The sequence below is a fragment of the Grammomys surdaster genome, unplaced genomic scaffold, assembly GCF_004785775.1.
Source record: "Grammomys surdaster isolate TR1022 unplaced genomic scaffold, NIH_TR_1.0 185, whole genome shotgun sequence".
Lineage (NCBI taxonomy): Eukaryota > Metazoa > Chordata > Mammalia > Rodentia > Muridae > Grammomys > Grammomys surdaster.
In genome coordinates, this window is record NW_021604630.1 from 18,781,703 (window position 1) to 18,798,881 (window position 17,179).

At 38.4% G+C, this 17,179-nt stretch overlaps 1 protein-coding gene and 1 pseudogene across 1 annotated transcript; both read right to left on the reverse strand.

Moving 5' to 3' along the window:
• Window positions 1-7: 7 nt before the first annotated feature.
• Window positions 8-1,714, reverse strand: LOC114621961 (disintegrin and metalloproteinase domain-containing protein 26A-like; the record flags this gene model as incomplete). The annotated part of the gene is given in 1 exon segment (XM_028768315.1): window positions 8-1,714. A coding segment is annotated over 1 exon segment (1,674 nt), but the record flags the coding sequence as incomplete, so codon positions are not given.
• Window positions 1,715-8,620: 6,906 nt separating this feature from the next.
• LOC114621982 lies at window positions 8,621-9,837 on the reverse strand (annotated as a pseudogene).
• Between the last annotated feature and the right edge of the window lie 7,342 nt (window positions 9,838-17,179).

Below are 17,179 nucleotides of genomic sequence, written 5' to 3' on the forward strand. Positions count from 1 at the left end.
TCCTTTGGGGAAGTACTGTCACATTCTCACACTGAATTCGCCCACAGAGTACATCAGTGATGTTGCACCTTTTGTATTTATAGGTATCATTACCACAGTTACCAAAACGGTCACCCCGTTTGTTCATTTCCATGTAGCAAATTCCACGTGCACTTCGACTTCCATTGCCAAAAATCTTCCGACACTGTTCATCATGTTGATGACACTCCATCTTATAGCAATAACCACCGCCACTGCAAGGGCTTCCGTCTTCTTTATACACATCTGTTGGACACTCAGCTGAAGTTCCATTGCACCACTCTGGAAGGTCACACTCATTTTTCTCTTTTCTACACACTGAGCCTGTTTGAAGGAACTGGCAATGTTGGCAACAAATCCCAGAAGCACATTGAGCATCAGGTTTGAGAACACAGTCCTTGCGACAGCATGGATCTTTTGAACAGGATTCAGAGCTCCCACAATCACACTGCTCTCCTTCCTCAACTAAGTTATTCCCACATTCGGTCAGGTTTGTTACTAGTGCTTCTGGAACATCGTATAGACAACTTCTTTTGGTAAAAATTGAATACATTTGTTCATAACTACAGTTGCTGAATTTGGGGGAATTTGATTTATAGGGGGCCATTATGCAGTTTTCTAAACCACAAGTACATCCATTTACATCATGCATCATACCGAAGTTATGACCCATCTCATGTGCTACAATGAATGCCATGTCTGATATTGAATCAGAAACGAAACTGTTAACTGCACAATTATAAGATGTACAAACTGCAGCTACATGAGCTAATCCTAAATATACACCATATCCATGTCTGATAAAAAGGTGTATGATATCATGTCTAATACGATTGCCAATCGTGTTTATCTTCCAATTGCAGAAATCATCTAGGACATTAGTTATATCTTGTTCTACATTGATAAGGTTGTTTCTACTCCACACTTCAAGAGTGGTTAAAACTACATCAGTATCTATTTGAAGATAATAACCATTTAGTCCATTGATCATTTGCAATATATCTTGAATACATGTTGTGGTATTGTTCTTTCTATGAACATATCATTTATGGTCTATTACTACAAAATATTCAATAAACCTGTGGTGGGTCCACCAATTCTCATATGGGAGCTGCAAAAGTATGGAATCATTGTGTTCTTGAAGCTTTATTTGTCGTGCTATTTCCTCTTCGGTTAACCCACATCTCATGGGAATTGATTCTGACTCCTCACTGTCCATTTTGTAAGCCAGATGTTCAAATGTTGATGTTGACCTCTTGGGCATGATTTCATAAATTGTGCCATTTATGTCTAGTATGCCTTGCAAACTCCCAAAACAGGTGTTAACAATGACCAAGGATTCTGGGTCTTCATCCACATAGCCATGGTAGTAGCAGTCATTCTGCACAAAAGGCTGTTCTTCAATTGGATCTCCTTGGTCAGTATAAGTGAGCAATAAGAAGTTTCTGGATATCAAGTTTTTCTTTGGTTTCATAGTGATTATGTGCCTCTGTCCCTCAATATGCAGGCTATAAGAGAGCCAACCTTGGGAAATATTATTTCTGCCAGTTACAGTGACCCTCAAGGGTATCACTACTTCTGGAAGGCTACTGTACTTAGCATGTCCAGTTGGTGACCATGCAGATAGGAAGAACATCTTCCACAGGAAGAATGTAAGGTACATGTTCCTTTCATGGACCAGGGCCTTATCCACAGTCACTATATCCTAATAGAGACAAAGGAGGAGCTTGACAAATCCTTGCTCTCCCAGTCCTCACTTTGTTTGTTGTAGGCAGCACTGGCCTTTAATAGTGTGTCTTCTGACAGAGTTGAGTCATAAGAGCAGTAGGACTAAAAGGAACAAGTAAATAAGGGCAAACATAGCAATTGATAAATCATGGTCAAGTTAACTTATATGACATAACTACAGAGAATGGGATAAAATCAATTAGTCTTTGTTCCAAGATGTTTCAACAGTGAGTTTCTATTTTTCCTTAAATGTTGTAGTATACACCTCTGTGTGTGTGTGTGTGTGTATTTATTTCTAAAACACTCCTAGCTATTAAGAGCACAATGAAAAATTTTAATAAATTGCCCTTATTTACACATTGTCTCAGAATGTTCTAATTTCCCCCTTTCCTCAACAGTAACTCTAGATTTCTTTAGCTGATATTAAGAATGTCATTGCTTTCATATAAGTAGGCATTTCAATTGTAACCCTTCTCAGTCACTGTGCTGCTTCCTGAGGACATTTGACTGTTTCTTTCTGTCTTAGTCTTATCATTGTTGTGGTAGTCAGGAACTTCTCTCAGGTAGAAAACTTTTCTCATTTTCCTTTTTTCATATGTTTGTTTTAATATTGCTGTATGTGAGTGTGTAGTACAGTGTTAACATGAACCTCATGTGCATATTGATATATGTGAAAAGGTCACAGTTCATCCTGGCTGGTGAGTCTTCAGAAGCTATACATCTCTTTTGTGCAATTACTACTAAAATTTAGTATTTCATTTATTCATTGTATTTTTGTTCTTATATAAGAATGTGTATATGTATATAAGCATGTGCATATCTGTTTCTTAGTGTATATGTGTTTGTGTGGGTGGGTCTCTCTGTGTTTAGAGAAACCTGTCGTAACTTTTGGATCTCATTCCTAGGCCATCATCCACCTTGGTTCTTAGCACAGAGGTGGTCACTGATATGGTGCTCTCTAAAGAAGGATGAATGGCTAACCGGCAAGCCTTAGACATCTGCGTGTGTCTGCCTTCTTGTGTACTGGAGTTGCAAGCACAGACAAGTAACAAAGCGTTTACATAGCTTTTGCGAATTCCTTCTCATGTCTGTGTGCTTTTGCAACATTCATTTTACTGAATGAGCTCCCCTCTCCCCCTCTCTTGTTTGGTATCTTAGTTATTACTATTTTGAAAAAAATAATTAAGAAACAAGATACACTAACACATACAGTACTAAAAGTCTAAAAAAAAACATAGTAAAAAGACATTTAGTGACATTATAATGAAACACTGACTAAAACTCTGACATGCTGATGACTATCCAAAAATACTTTGGTTTAGATTTGATAATTATTATAGAAAGTATATTTCTAGTGTAAAGGAAAGAATTATTCATCAACAGCACAGCATTGTTGGCATTGTAGCAAGAAATGTATGTCAAAATTAATGACTCAAACTATAGCAATAGATTAAAAACAATACTTAAATTATTGAACAAGCTCATTAATTCATTACTGTACACAATGATGTTAACATCCACAAGTCTACATAAAAGATACAATTTTTTAAATTCATTATTTGGTACAACTATTTCAACCTAGATTTGACTATTTCAATCTAGATTTGATTGTGGCTCTCAGAAATCAGATTTTACCTTACCCTTTCCCCCACAACTTCATCAAATTTACTTATAGCCAGCCATTTACCATCCAAGCTCTCTAATAATTTAGGATGCAGTGAATCAAACTGAAAACATTGAAGTCACCATAACAACATAGGAGTGGAAATATCTACGGAAAATAAAATGCCATCCCCAAACATGATCCAATTGCAAAATATTGAGGTCTGTATGTGTTCACCTACTAATTATTTGTGCTTCTATTTGTTACTGACTATTCTAAAGGCTTACCATCAGATGAGGTGATGTCCATATTCTTTTCTTCTTACTGTCTTGCTCACAAAACATTACTACATCGTATCAGGAACAAGGGTGGTTGTTTGAGACTGCACAAGAGAATATAAATCCTTCACTAGTCTCTCATGGAGTAAGTTCTAGATTCATGTGCCTAGCAACAGGAGCCTCTCCTTTCTCAGAACCTGGCAACTAATGAGGTTCCTTTACCTCACCAACCAAAGTTATTTGGTTTCCTCTTTCATGTCAGTGAGTCTAACTTCTTTCTCCTCATAATCTATATTCCAGTGTCTCCATTGTGAGTAAATATCATTTCCAAACGTACATTTTTTCTCATATACTCTATAATGATGAGAACTCTCTGTTTTGTTCATTTTATTATCACCGTTCCATTTTATTTAGTATTGACCCTAATAAGGAATACTTAAAGCACTTCAAATTGTGAAAAATAATTCCACTTCCTTTAAAGTATATTCTTAAAGGAATCAACTGTCTGCCAATAGTTTTATCATTCTCAGATCAGTGAATACCCCAGACATTGAACTGTTTTTCAAGCTCATGTATGGGATGAGTTTGGAAGAGGAGGTGTGAGTACCAGCATAGGAATGAATTTCTTTAGCAGTAGGATAGCTGAAAAATGAGAAAACATGAATCTGGAACTAGTGTATTTTATAGGTTGATTAGAAAATTGTGGGGATTTGCTTGTATGCTGCTTAATATTGCTAAAGTCTGGATGCTTCATTGAACCTGCCATGTTTTGGTTTTTTTTGGGGGGGAAATTTGAATTTTATATTTTAATACATTCCTTCCCATCCAGGAATTCATACCAGATCCATCTCACCATTCCAACTCATCCAACTTTATGTTTACTCTCTGTCTTAAAACAAAGCAAAACAACAAGAAATACAACAACAACAACAACATCAGCAAGAAGACCCTGAAAAACCTGGATTCCATTTAGTGCTGGCCAACTATGAGTGATCATTGTGTCTGCCCACAAATGATTGTGTGAGGTTAGAATACATGGTTTCACACTATTGAAGAAAGCCAATTTTTCCTTTAAGTATAATTTTATCACTTGCGTATAGCTTTCTAGTGTGGAGTGGGACTTTTAAGACATATTTGAAGGGTGTTTTTCATGCTCTAGTTTGATCATGTTTATCTATTGGTGAAACTTGTGTCCACTTTCCTTCTTGTTGTGATGCTGTATAGGTTGAATTCGAACAGGTAATTTTTTCAATATTTCTGTGTTTGTGTGAGTTAATATCTGTGTCTGTCTTGTTGTGTCTTGAAAATGCTGTTTCCTTAACCACTCATCTTCTCTGGCTCATAGAATCTTTACATTTCATTTCCCACAAGAATCTCTGAGTGTTGAGAAGAGAGTTTTGATAAGGACATTATATTTTTGCTGAACATCCCAAGGTCTCTCACTTTCTGTGCATTGTTCAGTGTGGCCTCTGTGTCATTCACAATCCATTCTTTAAAGAAACTTCTCGATGAGAGCTGAGCAACAGTCTGTTCTATGGTATAGCAATATGTCATTAGAAGTCATTTTATTGTAATATTCATTTAATGGTAAAATAGGTATCCTCCTAGCCCATATGACTTAGTCTGAACATAATAGAAATATAGGTTCCACATCACGAGGTTTAACTAAAATCCAATCAGAATGGGATTGGTGAGCCTCTGACTATTCTTACTACAATTTTCACTATTGAATCCATGAGCATCTTATAGGCAATCCATTACTACTGCTTGGCATAACTATGTTACATCTGGGTATGATTAGTATCATCTTTATCCTGGAAGCATATATGGCATTTTAAAGATGCACATGAAAACTTGCCTAAAGGTTGAATTCTCCAGTTTACTATCATCTAGATTTCTCTATGTTATTTGCTATAAGTATGGTATCAACATCAATAGTGTCTTTTTTTTAAAATACACGGTACTCAAAGTAAAAAAAAAAGAAAGAAAAAAGAAAACACAAAAGGTTTTCACAAAATGCTTTATTCCTCTAATTGCTAATTCTCATAAGTAACTTTGGCAACAATAAAATAACTTTTATTTGGTAAAACAAGCAACCAACTCCACAGAGTAACAAAATAGTAATCTTGGCAAATATTTAATACATATGTAAACAAAACAAAGTGACATTGCTTTAAAAATAGATAGAGTGGTCGATATAAAACAGAAAGCTTCCAGAAACTCGGCTCACTCTACTTCTTTGTATTAGAGGCGCAAAAATGGACGTAAGCTAGCTCACTTCTAAGACAGCCAAAGCTCTTACTAAGGGCTTCTTCCTCAAGTTCTGGGACTAGGAAACTTAGCTAGATTGCCAAGGGCAGAAAGCTGCAGGGAGAAGTAAGTTGCCTTCCAAGAGAAGAGGTAAATGGGCTTCAGGAGCAGGAGACATTTCTAGTCACTCTAAAAATCTTGATAAGCTTAAATAACCACAAGTGAGGAAGCAGCCATGCAGGCTTAGGGAAACCACTGTGAGAGCAACCCATGCAGCCTCTGCATCAGGCAGAAACAGGAATTGACTGAGGAATGGCAAAGTCAGTGGGTGACAACTGTGCAGTAGCAGGAGGTTTGGTTTGGTCAGTGGCAGGGTACAGAAAAAACAAGTAGGCAGGAGCCAGAGCCCTGGACCTCCCTTAGCAGTAAACAACCGTCTGTACTCCTTAGGAGCTGCAACAGAAAACTACAGCGACCAGGCTGGAGACACTCAACACAGGTCTAAGAGGGTTCTCACTTTTACCATAAGCCCGCAGACTCATTTCATAAACAGATTTTCCACCAGAAAAAGTGGGGCAAATACACTTTCTACACCTGAAGGAAAGGTACAGGGTAAAGAGTGTGATGTGGCAAAAACAAAACAAAACAAAACAAAACAAAACAAAACAAAACATAAAAAATCACTGAAAAGGCCTATCAAAATAGCCAAGAGGCAGATCACAGTGAATCAATGATCAAGCACAGGGCAAACCATAGATATTCACAACCTCTTGTCTCCCTCAGTCTTAAGAGCCAGGGTGAGGCCTAGGGATAACCTCTTCCCATTTTTTTCATGGAATCTAGGGAAACTTCACTAAACTGAGGAAGGAAAAAATGGAACATTGACATCTAAGGAACCTGTCCCCACTGTCTCCTTTGTTGTTAAGGGACAGAGTCTTGCTGTGTAATTTGGAACTCACTGAAGAGCCCAGGCTGACTCTCAACTCCAGATCTTCCTGCCGCAGCCTCCCAAGAGCTCTTATTACCAGTGTGTGCTACCACACCCAGCAAGATAAGGTACCTTTAAAGAAAGGAACAGGACACTCAAGAGTTTTGAGTCCAGTGTCTATTACCAGTGTGCACCCAGACTCCTTGAGGGATGAGCAGCAGCAGCTGGTCACCTGGGCTGGGGTGGAGGGACAACAGAAGGACAACAGCCCAGGCTCAAGGACACGGCCCTGGAGGTTTACAGAAAGGGCCAATGCTACTGAAGTTGTTGAAGACCAGTCCTCAGAGGATGCTCTACGGTTCTACATAAAGTTGCTCCTCCACAGGCTAGTGACAGCTAAGTAGTATGAGGGACAGGAGAAGGCAAGTCTTCATTTAGGACATATCTTGCACACAAAAGTGCTTCAAGTAAGACCCAAACAATATTAGTGTGGTCAACTCGGAGATTATACAGACATTATAACCACTTAAATATGAGACAAGACACATATTGAGACTAGGGATCTAGTTCAGTGGCAGAGCCCTTGTGCGGTACATGTAAGGCCCTGGGTTTAATCCCTAGCACCTAGGTGGGGGGGGGGGGCACCAGGACATCAAATTGCAAGCTTCACATATTCAATCACACAAGATACACACATGGACTAGAAAAACGAAGACCCCATAGAGGGTTTGAATTCTAGTCACCCTGGTCTGGTTTTTGTGCTATGTCCAATATTATTAGGCAAGTTCCTATTACAGCTTGAAAGTAGAACTAAGTTCAGCCCAGACCACGAACTGGACAGATGCCATTTTCCCAAACCTTTTCAGTCTTCACTCAGGTTCAATGTACTTCATACGACAAATGCCAAGGCTTCTTTCCTCGGGAAAGGACCGCTTCCTTTAGTGCTGTGGCCCATGAGGATACGGCCAGTTCTTCAAACATAGCTAGCCAAAAGGGAAAAGAGTGGATAACTCTAGCTACCCTAAGCATCAAGCAGAACAAAGTCCATGGTCATTGGCTCCGTGTCTGTCTTCTAACTACTGTCACTGTTTCATGTGGCGCTGAGAATACACAGCTGTGCTTTAAGGTTTGCAGGAGCCTTTCACAAACATGGGCATTTTACAGGAATGGCTTGGCCTCCCTGAATACTCTTTTAGGTAAAGACATTCAGGCAGGATTCCTTTGGCTTCAAGACTGAGCAGGACATGTGTCTGTCCACTTACCCATGCTATACCACTTAAGAAGACCACTTTCTCCCTCTTATAGCAAGCATTAAGTGCCTGTAGATCTTCAGGGAGAGGTGGGGCCTTACAGGGCCACCAAACTTCAAACCGTCACAGAAAAGAGCTCTCAAACTTTAGGGTTATATGAAATACTAATAAATAGGTTTAACTTGTTTTCCATTCATGAGGATACAGACACAGACACCTTCCTTGTGTTAAGCCAAACACTTAATATGAAAACCAGATGTATTTTAAATAACACACACTGTTCACTCAGAAAATACTGTAGCTGGGGACTCCAGTGGTGGTGCGCTTGCTGATTGTTGGTGAAGCCTAAGATCCAACTCCAGCGCTAAATGAGAACAAAAGACACCCTCAAAAAACCACACAGACAAAACCCTGCATCATCGCAAAATCAAGGGAAAAGATCTGTCCATCAGTTCATCATCTTGGGTACCAGCAATTAACCGATGTATGGGTTTGCACTCTCGTCTCTCTGAAGGGTTTGCACTCTTGTCTCTCTGAAGGGTTTGGATTCTGACGTAGGTTAGAACTAGTGGGGCTTTTGTGAGAGTCTGCCTTGAGATCTGGGGTAGGAGGGCTCCCATTCGGTTGTGCTCACAGTGATTGATGCTACTCTCACAGATTCCGACTCAACAGGCATCTCTGATACCTGGATCATGACCTTCGTCTCAGGGGGCAGCCCTTCTAGCTGCTTAGGTTTCTTAAACATCTGGTGGCACTGGGTCTTGTGCTCCATTTTCTCCTTGAAGGTTAAGAACTGTAGCCAGCACTTGGAGCAGTCACTGCGTTCCCAGTGGCCCCTGTAATGGCACATGTACAGCATCCCAGTTTTGAAGATCTTAAGACAAAACGGACAAAGCAGGTTCTTAGTGTTTACATGGCACTTTGTAAAATGTGTTTCCACATCAGCGAAGACAGAGAACCTGTACTTACAGACCTCGCACACATAGGTCATTTCCCCAGGCTTATGATTGTCCTTCATGTGCTGTAAAAGGACTTGTTCTGTCTCAAATGACAATTCACAGATTTTGCAGACCACAGAAGGGTCTGGTGCCGTGTGCACATGGTAGATGTGGCACTCCAGCTGGAACGGGGAAGCAAACTGGCGGTGGTAGCACAGATAGGTGGTGTGGCTCTCCCAGGTGTCGTCACTGCCCTGCCTCTCGAGCTCCAAATGATGCTTGGTGTGGTTCATAAATTTAACATTTTTTAGAGCTTTCGAGCAGCGGGACATTTAAAGGTTCTGTGAGTCTTCTGCTCGGGCTTCTTCCCATCCCCTTTATACTGTCCATAATAAAAGTCGCCAAATAACAGAGTCAAACTTCCTTTTTTGGGATCAAAAGTCTCTTGACTTGCAGGACTTGAAAAGTCCGCTTCCACCAATCCACTGTCTTGGCGAGGGTGGTCAGAGCCCTCTGAAAGAGGTGCTCCATTCACAAAACGGTTCAGTGAATTAGGAGCATCAAAGGAAAGTGTCCTCTGTTGCACATTTGAGGTACGGAAAGTAGCTGAAGGGGACAAAGCTGAAGAAAGATCTTCTACAATCTCAATACTACATTCAGGCCTCTGTGGGTTTATGGAAAAATGGCACTTCGAGACATACAAACTTTCATTCAAATCTCTTCCACAAAGCGCTGCCTTCGCTGGACTATTCTCTGAGCTTGAGAGTGTAACCAGAGGCGAACAGCACTTTGAAGAGCTACTAGGCACAACTTGTGGTGAATTACTTTTATCATCAGACTCAGACAAGGGTCAATAATCATAGGACTTCTGAGTTCGAGGCCAGCCTGGTCTACAGACTGAGTTCCAGGACAGCCAGGGCTATACAGAGAAATCCTGTCTCGAAAAACCAAAAAAAAAAAAAAAAAAAAAATGCTTTTTTTCTTCTAGAGTATTTAATGTAAGTTGTATTGATTGTATACTTTCTAATTGTGTTAGTGTGTTGAAACCTGGCATGTCTGTTATGGTGGTCTATCAACTAGCTTTTGTTGTATTGCCTGTGAGTATTACAGGACCTTGGTATACTGAAAAAAACTTGCAAGTACTGGAGGAAATGAGTCAGGCTTTAAGCAGAAGCAAGAGGGTAGTGGGCTTGATTATTGCTGGTATATCAGCTTTAATTACATTAATAGCTAGCACTACTGCTTCTGAAATTGCTTTGACACAAGAAGTTAAGACAGCTACTTTTGTTAATTGTTTAGCAAAAAATGTTACTAATGCCCTGAGTATTCAAGAAGTTCTAGTTAGACATTTAGAACAATGAATTGATGTTCTTTATGATACTATTCAAATGATTGGAGAGAAATTTCAGAGTTTAAGAGTAAGAAGCCATCTCGAGTGTCATGGTAAATACAAATGGATTTGTGTTACTTCTAAAATTTTCAGTGATACTATAATTGGGAGAAAGTTCAAAAATACTTGCAGGGTATTTGGCATAACTTTAACACCTCTCTGGACATTTTAACTTTGCATACTTTGATTATGAATTTAAAGAATGCTGCTCTGCTGAGCTTTGATTTTGATACTGTAGATATTGCTGATATAATTATTCATGCCCTGAGGTCAGTATTTTCATCTTGGTCAAGCTTCAAGAATGGCATATATAGCTTGATCAAACTAGCCCTTCTCGTACTGGGAATACATTTATTTCTGCCCATTGTGATAAAACTTGCTTTGAACAACATCAACATGTTGGCGGCCAAGTTATACAGCTTGAAACTAAAAGTGGACCCCTCAGACAGAGTTATTAATTTAGCAGACTGGCAGGTAGAGATGGGTAAGTTTCTGCACAGGGCCTTTCCATCCTAAGACAGAAGTGCATTGCTTTTGATAACACAAATTCCACAATGGGTAAGGAAGGCATTCTTGTCAGAACAACCTAATACAGACACAGACTTGTTTATGAAATAAACAAGGGGGAGATGTGGAAAGCTTTTGGGCCCACCTCTAGAAACTTGGCAGGAATTTGACATTGGGCTAGAACAAAGAAATAGGCTTCTGGCAAGACTTTGACTATGTGCTAGGGTAGGGAAATAGGCTCAGATAAATATATTTACATTTGGGCTAATACAAAACTCAAGGTAAACTCACATTTCTTTTATCTTAGACATCCTAATAAGCCCCCAGAAACAGTGATCATGGGACTTTGTTTATTGCTGTACTTGTTCCTTGACTGTTTGTGTTCAGTGCCTTGTTTGTTACTTAACCTAGAACAGACCTTATTATCTGAATATAATTAAAATGGTATAAAAGCATACTGGAAAAAAAAATAAACCTGCTTCAGCCTCAGAACTAGATGTTATCATGTTACAGTGTTGTAGTCTAATTGTCTGTTTTGTTTGTTTGTTTTTTGAAATAGAGTTTCTCTGTGTAGCCCTGGTTGTCCTGGAACTCACTCTGTAGACCAGATTGGCCTTGAACTCAGAAATCTGCCTGCCTCTGCCTCCCAAGTGCTGGGATTAAAGGCATGCACCACCACTGCCCAGTGTCTTTTCTTTTTAATCCTCGCTCCCTCCCTGGAGAACCCATTGACTGACTAAGCTGGCTTTGTTAGCAAAGTTTACTCCATTTCATCCAAAACATCCACCAGAGAACTCCTAAACCTGATAAACAACTTCAGCAAAGTGGCTATATATAAACTTAACTTAAAGAAATCAATAGCCTTCTTCTACTCAAAGGATAAACAGACTGAAAAAGAAATTATGGAAATGACACCCTTCACAATAGTCACAAATAATATAAAATACCTTGTTGTTAATCTAACCAAGGAAGTGAAAGATCTATATGTCAAGAACATCAAGTCTCTGAAAGAAATCAAACAAGATCTCACAAGATAGAAAGATCTCCCATGCTCATGGATTGGTAGGATTAATATAGCAAAAATGGCTATCTTACCAAAAGCAATCTATAGATTCAATGCAGTCCCCAGCAAAATTCCAATTCAATTCTTCATAGAATTAGAAAGAGCAATTTGGAAATTCATTTGTAATAACAAAAAACCCAGGAGAGTGAAAACTATTCTCAACTTTAAAAGAACATTTGGGAGAATCACTATCCCTGACCTCAAGCTATACTACAGAGCAATAGTGATAAAAGCTGCATGGTATTGGTACAGAGACAGGCAAGAAGATCAATAGAATAGAACTGAAGACCCAGAAATGAACCCACAAACTTATGGTCATTTGATCTTTGACAAAGGAGCTAAAACCATCCAGTGGAAAAACAGCATTTTCAACAAATGGTGCTGGTTCAACTGTTCTTATCTCCTTGTTCAAAGCTCAAGTTCAAATGGATCAAGGACCTCCCATAAAACCAGATACACTGAAAGTAATAGAAGAGAAAGTGGGGAAAAGCCTTGAATACATGGGCACAGAGGAAAATTTCGTGAACAGGGTACCAATAGCTTATGCTGTAAGATTAAAAATTGACAAGTGGAACCTCATAAAATTGCAAAGCTTCTGTAAGGCAAAGGACACAGTCAATAGGACAAAATGGCAAGTAACAGATTGGGAAAAGATCTTTACCAATCCTACATCTGATAGAGGGCTAATATCAAATATATACAAAGAACTCAAAAAATTAGACTCCAGACAACCAAATAACCTTATTAAAAATGAGTTATAGAGCTGAACAAAGAATTCTCAACTGAGGAAACTTGAATGGTCAAACAGCACCTCAGCAAATGTTCAACATCCTTAGTCATTAGGGAAATGCAAATCAAAGCAACATTGAGATTCTCCCTTACACCAGTCAGAATGGCTAAGATCAAAAACTCAGGTGATAGCAGATGCTGGCAAGGATGTGGAAAAAGAGGGATACTTCCCCATTGATAGTGGGATTGTAAGCTGGTACAACCACTCTTGAAATCAGTCTGATGGTTCCTCAGAAAATTGGACATAGTATTACCTGAGGACCCAGCTATACCACTTCTGCGCATATACCCAGAAGATGCTCTAACATATAACAAGGACACATGCCCCACTATGTTTATAGCAGCCTTATTCATAATAGCCAGAAGCATGAAAGAACCCAGATGTCCTTCAGCAGAGGAATGGATACAGAAAATGTGGTACATTTACACAATGGCTACTCACCTATTAAAAACAATGAATTCATGAAATTCTTAGGCAAAGGGATGAAACTAGGAAGTATTTTTTTTTAAAGATTTATTTATTTATTTATTATATGTAAGTACACTGTAGCTGTCTTCAGACACCCATATGAGGGCATCAGATCTCATTGTAGATGGTTGTGAGCCACCATGTGGTTGCTGGGATTTGAACTAATGACCTCTAGAAGAGCAGTCAGTGCTCCTAACCACTGAGCCATCTCACCAGCCTCAGAAACTAGGAAGTATTATCCTGAGTGATGTAACCCAATCACAAAAGAACACACATGTTATGCACTCACTGATAAGTGGATATTAGCCCAAAATCTTGAAATACCCAAGATACAATTCTCAGACCACAGGAAGCTCAAGAAGGAAGAACAAAGTTGGGGTGCTTTGGTCCTTCTTAGAAGGAATAACAAAATACTCATGGGAGAAAATATAGAGCCTGATATATCTGTCTCTTGAGAGGCTCTGCCAGAGCCTGACATCTACATAGGCAGATGCTTGCAGCCAACCATTGAACTGATCTCAGGGTCCCCAATGAGGAGTTTGGGAAAGGACTGAAGTTGCTGAAGGGGTTTGTGGTCTCATGGGGAGAGCAACAATACCAACCAACTAGAGCTCCCAGGGTCTAAACAGCCAGCCTGGGAACACACATGGAGGGACCCATGGCTCCAGCCTTATATGTATGTAGCAGAGGATGACCTTATTGGGCATCAGTGGGAGAAGAGACCCTTGGTTTAGTGAATGCTGGATGCCCCAGTGTGGGTGAATGCAAGGGCAGTTAGGCGGAAGTGGGTAGGTGGGTGGATATGTGGACACCCTCATAGAAGCTGGAGGAGGGGGGAGAGGATAGGGTGTTTCTGGGGGGGGCATAGGGAAATAGGGAAAGGGGATAACATCTGAAATGCAAGTAAATAAAATATCCAATAAAATGATAATTTTTATGTTGTTTAAAAATGTGAAATAATAATTTAAAAATACTCTCTAATTAAATGAATTAAGAGTATTGGTCTACAGAGAGAACTTAAATATAAGAAATTTAGATGACTATTAAATATTTTCAGTAGTGTTCAAATGTGTATCAGCTACCATGAAAATGCAAATTAAATCATTTGTGAATTTATATCATCACAGTCAGAGGGGGTTTCACCAGGAAAACAAACAAACAAACAAACAAACAAAGAGATGCCTGTCATGTAACGAAGGATTACATGTTCCACATCTCCCCTCCTGTACCTTGTTGACAACCGTCTTTTGGTAGAGAGGCCAATTGATGCTGATGGTCCCATCCACCTATAGTCTACAACTTTGTCCTCCATCGATAGTCAGGGCATCTAGACGTGTCCCACCAAATTTAAGCACCATCCTCTAAGGTATAGACACCAAACCATAACTAATCAAAGGAGAATACTTATTACAAGCAAGTCCAGTAACGGCAATACCAAGTTGTAAACATGTACAACGTGCAACCAATTTCATAAATGGAATGATATTAATGACAACAGATTGATTGTTGTCAATTATAATAATTAGTCGTGATAACTAACTGTACTGAGCTGATTCAATATTCCATTCTCAAGATAGATAGCTCATCTGGAAAGACAACACTCCATAGGTAAAGTACATCAGAGTTAAAGGGAAGTTAACAGACAAGTACAGATCATTCCACCCAAGAATTACAGAATTCATGTTCTACTCAGAAGCCCATAGGACCTTCTCCAAAAGAGACCACCTGTCAGTACACAGGTTGAAATCATCCCCTGTACTCCATTATGTGTGAGACAGAATATTAACAGCAAAACAAAGGACAAAGACTATTCAAGGTCATAGATGCTAGATGACACACTGTCAAATTGGATTAAAAGAAGAAATCAAGAAGGAAATGTAGTAACACTCCAAATTAAAAGAAAAAAAAGATTAAAAATTATATGCAAATCATTGGGAAACATAGAGAACAGCCATTAAAGTAAAGTTTATAGGACTACTTGCCTAAATCAAAACTTGGGAAGTCTAAAATGAGTAACTGTATAATGTACCTTGAGAGGCTTAAAAATCAAAATCACTGATTTCTCTTTTCTGTGAGAATTTTGTTTTAGTATATGTTTTCACTTTTTTTTTCTGTTTTCATTTTTGAGAGAGAGAGGAAGAGAGAGAAAGAAGAGATAGTCAAAGAGAGACAGACAGAAAAAGATGGGCAACAAGAATTGTATCTATAGAAAAATGTCAAGTATTTGGGAAGAGAGTTGCATGATAAAATTTAAATAGAATAGAACACATCATTTAGTACCCACAAAAATGTAGACAGGAAAACATGATAATTAGGGCTGAAATTACTGAAGAAGGAATGAAAAGGTAAAAGAATCAAGCAATTAAGAACTATTGTTTGATAAGATTAAAATACCAAGAACACTTTAGCCAAACTAACAAAAAGAAAAAGAGAAAGGATACAAATTAATAATAAGGGAATTTAAAAAGTTCAAATTAAAACATACACTGAGGAAATTCACGTACTTGTAAGAATACTTTAAATCCTGGATTCCATCAAACAGGAACACCTCAATGAAATTTATAAATTTCTAGATGTAAACAGCCTACTGAACTTGAATGTATATTTTAAAAAATTTAAAAAATCAGCCTCTGATGTATTTACACATCCTCATAGAAGCAGATGGAGGGAGGATGGGATAGGGAGTTCCTGGGCAGGGGAGGGAATGGGGTAAGGGGATAACATCTGAAATATAAATAAAATATCCAATAAAAAAGCAAAACAAAACAAAAAATCCCCAAACCAAAAGATAAACAAAAAATAAAACAAAACAAAGAACAAATAAAAAGTCAGTTGAACAGAGCCATCTGATCCAATTTTGTGTTCTGCAATGTGGGAAAACAAGAGACATTTCCAAATTCTGATCTAAAAAAGTAAGACAACTGAATCACAAAGAAAATAATACACTGATACCTTTGAAGAAGATAGGCACAAAGTTTTCAATACATTTATTCCATATAAAATGCAAGAATACTTCAACACATTATCCACACTAATCAAATTTAACTGAAAGAAATGAACATCTTAAAACATAAAGAGACTAAAAAACCAGAATCTCCTTATGTCTCATTAAGGCACAGAAAAGCCTTTGACAAAATCAAAGGTTCATCTTTAACATAAGAATTCCTTTCACTATATATCCTCAGCCACACTTGTCACTAGACCTAGAGGAATGCAGTTTTGAATGCTTTTATTACAAAGAAATGGTACATATTTGAGGTGATATGGATGCTAGACAACCTAATGTGTTCACTTTTCAATACAGATAAGCATGGGATTTTACATTTGACCAAGCAAATATGTTCAATTGTCAATGAAAATCTAAAGCAGAGAGTGTATTACACGATACAATGATAAGGAATTAAGGTCTCCATATACTTAATCTACAAGCATAGTCTCCTGTAGGCATCGGAGAGATGGAGATCCTCTTCTCTGACTGAGGGGACCATATCTTCTGCTCACATGCAGTTCTTCTTATTCTAAAATGGCTCTCTACATTTGAAATATCTGCTTATTTCCTAATTGCTTTTTACAAGTTTAATTGGGGATAGCATTTTATTTTCAAAGGACAGCTGATTTGCTAATATTATTCTATACATTATAAAATTTGAAATGTTTGAGACATCTTTTATGCATGTCTATATGTATATGTATTTCATCAAGTGTCTATGTTTATTGATCACTTGTACCTGCATAGAAACATGCATGCACCTATGCCTGAGTACCTGAAGATGGTGACATACTTAGGGGTCAGTTATCTTCTTCAAGCATATGGATTTTAATGACTAAATTCAATTCACGAAGTTCTATACAAGTTCCATTATCTTGCTCTTAAACCAAATGTATAAATAAAGATGTTACAGCCCTGAGTTGAAAGTCCTTTTGTTTTCTGTTGACAGAGACTGAGATAAAAGTCTACTTAAGAATAA